Source organism: Abramis brama (genome assembly GCF_963993115.1).
Source record: "Abramis brama genome assembly, chromosome: 21".
In the NCBI taxonomy this organism is placed as follows: domain Eukaryota; kingdom Metazoa; phylum Chordata; class Actinopteri; order Cypriniformes; family Leuciscidae; genus Abramis; species Abramis brama.
The window spans coordinates 35,074,576-35,082,075 of NC_139983.1; the positions used below are offsets into that span (position 1 = coordinate 35,074,576).

Genomic DNA, 7,500 nt, shown 5'->3' on the forward strand with positions numbered 1-7,500 from the left:
CAGAGATTCTGCTCAGCTCTAGAGAAGACGATATTCAGGAAGTCACAACAGTAACGTTTGGGTTATCTGATACAATGTATCGCTTTGGTTATTGGACAGATGCTTAAAAAAAATGGTGCCCTTTCACTGCCATTATAAAGCTTGGACGAGTCGGGACATTTTTTAATATAATGATTGTGTTCGTCTGACAGAAGAGAGTCGTATACACCCAGGATGGCTTCAGGGAGAGTGAATCATGGGCTGATTTTCATTTTTGGGTGAACTATCCCTTTAAGCACATATCAGAGCACGCTGTTGCTGGTGTTGTACAGGTGTGATGGACGCACCTGGAAGTGAGGGCTGGACACACACTTGGCCAGCTGGCGGAAGAGCGGCTCCATGACCTTGACGAACTCCGACGGCTCGATCACGTCCAGGATCTCCTCCAGCTCGTTCAGGAACATCACCTCCTTCGGGCTGTGGGTCTTGGGCCAGTACTTGAGCAGAGCCATGACCACCTGCACACGGCAGCACAGCGTCAGTCACATGATCACCCTCCTCAGCCAATCAGAGAGAGCGAAGTCTTACCGGCTCTGTGAGCGTGCTGTCCTTCTCCAGGAACTGAACCACACAGTACGCCAGCTGAGCGAGAACACACGACATTAGCACTGGAGAACATGAGTTAAAGGAGTCGCTCACTTCAGAACTACAATCTCTTGATGATTCCCTCTCCTCCTCGTCATCCGAGATGTTCATGTGTTTCTTTCTTCAGTGGAGAAGAAATGCAGGTTTTTGAGGAAAACACTCCAGGATGTTCCTCCATATAGTGTCTTCAATGGGGTCCAACGGGTCGAAGGTCCAGATGTGAGTTTCAGTGCAGCTTCAAAGTCTCGACACGATCCAGCCGAGGAATAAGAGTCTGATCTAGACAAACCAGCGACATTTTACAACTAGATAAACATTTATATACTTTTAACCACTAATGCTGGTCTTGCACTCGCTGTGATGCGACACACATTACGCAATCAGGTTGAAAGGTCAAGCGTGTTCCTCATTTTCATTTTCTCCTCCAACTTCATAATCATCTGAAATCGTTGTTTTACCATTTATTTTTTTTTTTTTGTCAATGGCGTTTGACTCAGTCTTTGCACGTTCGCTTTGTAAACACTGGGTCGGTTCTTACGCCTACATCACGCTTGACCTTTCAACCTGATTGCGTAATGTGTGTCGCATCACAGCGAGTGCAAGACCAGCATTAGTGGTTAAAAGTATATAAATGTTTATCTAGTTGTAAAATGTCGCTGGTTTGTCTAGATCAGACTCTTATTCCTCGGCTGGATCGTGTCGAGACTTTGAAGCTGCACTGAAACTCACATCTGGACCTTCGACCCGTTGGACCCCATTGAAGACACTATATGGAGAAACACCCTGGAGTGTTTTCCTCAAAAACCTGCATTTCTTTCCCACTGAAGAAAGAAACACATGAACATCTCGGATGACGAGGAGGAGAGTAAATCATCAGGAGATTGTAGTTCTGAAGTGATCGACTCCTTTATTGAGGGGTACGGGTTGGGGTTAGAGGTTAGGGGTTAGGGTACGGGTTAGAGGTTAGGGTACGGGTTAGGGTTAGGGGTTAGGGTACGGGTACGGGTTAGGGTACGGGTACGGGTTAGGGTACGGGTACGGGTTAGGGTACGGGTACGGGTACGGGTTAGGGTACGGGTACGGGTTAGCGACTGACCTGCGGGTGATAGACGCTCAGAGACTTCACCTTGTGCAGCGGGAGCAAAACCTTCAGCAGGAAAATCTTGTGCTCCTCTTTTAACGGTAAAGCAAAACCGTTGATGATGCTGTCGGAGAGAAGGAAGGAACACGCCTATCAGAAGATTTCCCAGCATGCAAAGGGACACACATCACAAGCTCATGTTTTACCTTCCTAGGATCTCCAGTAGTTCAGCTATTCCGTTGTGATGCTCAGTCTCGTAAATAAACCTGCAAACACACACAAAACACAGAGGGATTCTGGGCGGCGGGTCCTTCCTATCCGTGTTTCACGTTTACATACGGAGTAAAGCGAAGACGATTCAGTCCTGAACAGCAGGAATGCATTATCACGCCTCTAACTCTGGGCCATGAAGGCATCGCTCACCTGTAGAATATGTTATTAACTTGCTTTCTGATGTAAGCGCGCAGCCCGAGGAACTTCCCGTATATGCGGTGCAGGGTGGTCTTCAGGAAGTCCCGCTCTCGAGGATCTTCACTGTCGAACAACTCTAGAAGCTGAGACAGAGCCGGACAACACTCAACCGTTTAAACTAGTGCTTGAAACTTTAATTCAGTAATGTACACACTAGCGGGCAACGGTCTGGAATCAGTAGGACGCTTTAATGTTTCTGAGTGAGTCTCTTCTGCTCTGTTTATTAGATCAGAAATACAGTAAAACAGTGAAATATTATTATAATGTAAATCAGATGTTTTCTATGTGAATATACAGTAAAGTGTAATTTATTCCTGTGATCAAAGCTGAATTTTCAGCATCATTACTCCAGTCTTCAGTGTCACATGATCCTCCAGAAATCACTCTAATATGAGGATTTGATGATCAAGAAACATTTATGATTATTATCAGTGTTGAAAACTTATTATTTTTGTGGAAACTGATACATTTTATTTTTCTGGATTCTTTGATGAATAGAAAGATCAAAAGAACAGTGTTTATTTGAAATAGAATCTTTTGTAACATTATAAATGTCTTTACTGTCACTTTTGATCAATTTAATGCTTCCTTGATTAATAAAAGTATTAATTTAGTTATTTATCCCCCCAAAACTTTTGAAGTGAAGTGTATTTCCACAAAAATCTGAAGCAGCACAACTGTGTTTTTCAACACTGATAATAATCATAAATGTTTCTTGATCATCAGATCATCATATTAGAGTGATTTCTGAAGGATCATGTGACACTGAAGACTGATGCTGAAAATTCAGCTTTGATCACAGGAATAAATTACACTTTACTGTATATTCACATAGAAAACAGATGATTTACATTATAATAATATTTCACTGTATTTTTGATCTAATAAACGCAGCCCTGGTGAGCAGAAGAGACTCTTTCAGAAACATTAAAGTGTCCGACTGATTCCAGACCGTTGACCGCTAGTGTATATAAAGTGTAATAATAATCTGTACCTGCATCACAAATTTCTGGTCAATGTACTTCTTTGCAACATTGGGCTGGAAATCGGGCGACTCTAGAAACCGCAGGAAGAACTCGTACACCAGCTTCAGGAAACAAAGATGAGTGATGAGCAACAGGTCAAAGAGTTCAGATGTTCTGTGTTATTCAGACGCTCTCATTCACACCGCGACCAACATCAGCCGGGTCAGCTCTGATTGGCTGATGGTTCTCGTGGCCTCGCTCTGATTGGTCGTGGTGTGAACGGTGTCAGGGTCATGTGACTGGTGATGTCATCAGCACCTGTAGGTGAGGCCACGCTGCTTCCAGAGTGGGTTCGTCCTCCTCGGGGTCAAACTCTGCTCCCGTCGGGTTGGACGAAGGCGGAAGAGCCCTGAACATGTTGATGGCAAACTGCAACACACACACAGGAACACGCGTCATCAGCACCCTAACCCTAACCGTTCACAGTTCAGGTACTGAAGTGTCTTTTTAAAATCATTTACAGCCGAACTTGAAGCGACAATGGATAATTTACGTCAGATCTTGAAAATAAAAGAAAGTAGAAGATGGTTCATCTAAAGCTGTGGATTTAACTTCTCGCAAAACTGGAATATGGCATCAACTTTTCTGAATAACGCAGCGTTTCCATCCCATGTGTTCAAGAGAACAAAATCATCACTTCCTGGGAAAATATCAGTAATAAAAGTGTAAGTTTCTGCAGTCGTGCTGTTTCTCCTCCATCATGAGCGAGTGTGTCTCGAGCGTCAGACGAAACACCGTAAACGCTGTCATGTTCTCTAGCGTTCGGGAACACACTCGTGTGTGTGAGACGCTTCTGGAGGGAATTACACCAAATCATCCTGATCACACACTTTCAGAAACACCAAACCAGCATTAGAGATGCTGCGACGCCATTGGTCCACTGGTCACTCCAGTTATCCAATCACAGCTGACGCTGAGTCACATGAGGTTTGAGGGATTTATTCAGTAAATGTGTTTCTATAGTAGTTTATGTGCAGGTCTTCGCATCGGATAAAAAAAACTATCAGCCTATAATGAGAGCATGTTTTGCAGATCTTGGTGCCATCCAGTGTTTTTTATGTGATATCCCAAAATTTGCATACAGAAACGTCGGTGGATGAACAGAGCGATAGATTAGGCAATCAGCAGATTCTCATATAAATACTGTAATCAGTCACTGGGCTCAGGTGCGTCACGTCTCATCCAGACAGGCGGACGATCGACCGCCACATTAGCAGAACAATAACGCTATTAGCATTGGCAGCAGTCGTGCAGCTTTGATCATGTGACTGAAAGACATGAAAGCTGGGGCTCACTCACACACACACACACACACACTCACACACACACACACACACACACACACACACTCACACACACAGCTGATCTGTTCAACAGCTCGCCTGTGCGTCACACATTATCAAACAGGAGTTTCTGGAACGAGAGCTTGATATTGTCTAGCGGTGCAACGGTTCAAACTGCTCACGGTTCGGTTTGTATCAGGGTTTTAGGTTCACGGTTTTGCTACGGTTTGATGTGTGCTATATATATATATATGTTCAGGGAAAAAAGGTCTACTGTCAAATAAAAATAGAGAAATAAAGAACAAATAATCTTAAATACAAGCAACAGCACAAATAAATACAACAGAGCAAAGATACTAATAAAATAAACAGTGCTTTCAGGTTTTTCAGTTCAGGTCTAACATTAGTTTACAGGGACAGAAATTTAATAAAGTAATGGTAACACTTTGCAATAAGGTTCCTTTATTAAACATTAGTTAATGTATTAACTAACATGAACTAACAATGAGCAATACATTTATTACTGTTTTTGTTCATCTTTGTTAATGTTAGTTAATAAAAATAAAGCTGTTCATTGTTTGTTCATGTTAGTTCACAGTGCATTACTAACTAATGTTAACAAGATTTTAATAAAGTATTAGTAAATGTTGAAATTAACATTAACAAAGATGAACAAATGCTGTATAAGTGCAGTTCATTATTAGTTAATGTTAACTATTGTAGTTAACTAATGAACCTTATTGTAAAGTGTTACCAAAGTAATATATAAAATATATATTTACAAATATAAACTAACATTGCATATTTGATTGTATAAGTTAAAGATTAATCATTATTAAAGTAACAAAAGCTATTCAATCCAGAGCAGCGAGTGATGTCCTTGTCTTTCGTTGTTTGATTATTAGACACACACAGCAGGAATATTAGGCTGCTGTCCCTTTAAGACATTACGCATGGATGCAAAATACTGATAATGTTCCATATGACAAATGCGTTGTCTTTCTCGACTGCATTAGTTCACGTGAGGCATGACAGACTCTGCTAGGATTCTCATCAAGACGGACATGTTGACAATTTGTGTGTGAATTTGTCCATTCAAGCACAAGACTTGAACGAGAACTCAATATCTATGCTTTAGATGAACACACACACACACACACACACACACACATACACACACACACACATACACACACACACACACACACACACACACACACACATACACACACACACGTGAGTTCTCTTTTGCATTTTGGTCTTAAATGTTTAAGTTGACCAGGCTTAAATGAGTTTAGTTTAAACACATGATAGCAACCGCAGCGCTAGTGCCGTTATCACCTCTGGCTTTAGTCTCGCTCAGTCGGGACATTTAATATTCAGCAATATTATTGATCTCCTGCACTGACTCCATTATATGAGAACTGAACTGAGCTGGACGATGACATCACAGTTTACTCCAGAGCGGATACATATATATACAGTATAAATGAACTAAATGAATAACTTTTTTACAACAGAAATGAAACATCTCTGAACTTCCTTCAGCTGGACTGAGACGCTATTTCTTCTGGAAACAAACTTTGCATTATTCTCCTGTTATCTCAGTAAAGCTGCTGTGAAACACTCAGTGTTGTGTAAAGCGCTGTGTAGATGGAGGAGAGTTGGCGAGTGCGTCTGGACCGGTGAGCGGAGAGCGGTACGGTTGGGTGTGTGTGCCGAGGACCGTCTCCATCATGATAAGCTCGTCTGAGGCTGTGAATAGCAGAGCATGTGAAGGCGGCGTCAGCGAGGCTCAAGACTCGGGATACGAGGACACAGAGCGCATTGATCCGGCTGGACTCACCATGTGCACCACCTCGGGGTAGATGGGCTCGGTGATCACGCTGCGGTTGTGTGTGAGGAACTCCACCATCTCGCTGAGCGCCGCTCGCTTCACCTCCTTCCATTTCAGGTCGCTGAGCGGGTCGGACAGGAAGTCGAAGAGAACGCAGCACTGGCGCAGCTTCTGGACGAAGAGCTTCTCCTGCTCGGCCGGAGCCACGTCTGCAACACACACACACACACGTTACTAATCACTGATGATCTCTGCAACACACACACACACACACACACGTTACTAATCACTGATGATCTCTGCAACACACACACACACACACACACGTTACTAATCACTGATGATCTCTGCAACACACACACACACACACAGCGCGTTACTAATCACTGATGATCGTTCAGAACTAATGATCTCTGCAACACACACACACACACACACAGCGCGTTACTAATCACTGATGATCGTTCAGAACTAATGATCTCTGCAACGGAAGTGAATCAATCAAAACTAACTTTATCTGGACAATAACTTTATTCTAGATCTGCTGTAAAGCCTGAACGATCTCTGTGACTGTAATCTCCTGTTCTCACTGTAAAGCTGCTGTGATCTGTGTTGTTAAAGCACTGTATAGATGAAGGAGACGTGACTTTACACAGATCGATTCACAGCAGATTCACAGTAATTAACAGAATCAATTATGAAACTTTATCAGATATGAGACACATTCGAATGTTGTATATATTTTATCATGTGTAATGATCTTTTGGTGTGTCATGTGATGTGATTTGGCTCGGGGACAGCAGATTAAATTTAGCTTTGTTGCTAATTCTGGCACAGTTTTTGTACCGTCCATTAACCCTGTCAAATAAAGAATTAAATCAAATAAATAGAAACTTCAGCTGTAAAGCAGCTCTACAGAAGATGAGAGTCATTACTCAGATCAGTTTGATAACAGTGTATAAAGTTCATCAATTATTAACTGAGTTCAAGTTTTGTATTGTAAAACTATAGTAATGGTGTCAGGAACAGACATTTACTCTGTAGACTATAAAGCAGAATAGCTTCATTCTTGTGGTTACAACATTATCATTAAACTGTTGCAAATGCTTTCACTTAAATTCTGATGATTGTTTTCTTGAGTCTGTCCAGTCAGTTCATGCCCTGATTAAAGTTAAATCA

General features: G+C 42.1%; 1 protein-coding gene and 1 long non-coding RNA gene across 2 annotated transcripts in view; both read right to left on the reverse strand.

The window, feature by feature from the left end:
• LOC311071685 overlaps nt 1-7,500 on the reverse strand; it is a 307,177-nt gene that overhangs the window by 241,938 nt on the left and 57,739 nt on the right. The gene's annotated exons all lie outside the window — the stretch shown is intronic.
• ppp2r5ca (protein phosphatase 2, regulatory subunit B', gamma a) overlaps nt 1-7,500 on the reverse strand; it is a 17,901-nt gene that overhangs the window by 6,366 nt on the left and 4,035 nt on the right. The window contains 8 exon segments of the mRNA XM_084096146.1: nt 327-497; nt 568-621; nt 1,721-1,829; nt 1,912-1,971; nt 2,129-2,259; nt 3,171-3,263; nt 3,460-3,570; nt 6,331-6,530. Of these exon segments, the coding sequence (XP_083952272.1) occupies nt 327-497; nt 568-621; nt 1,721-1,829; nt 1,912-1,971; nt 2,129-2,259; nt 3,171-3,263; nt 3,460-3,570; nt 6,331-6,530 (929 nt within the window).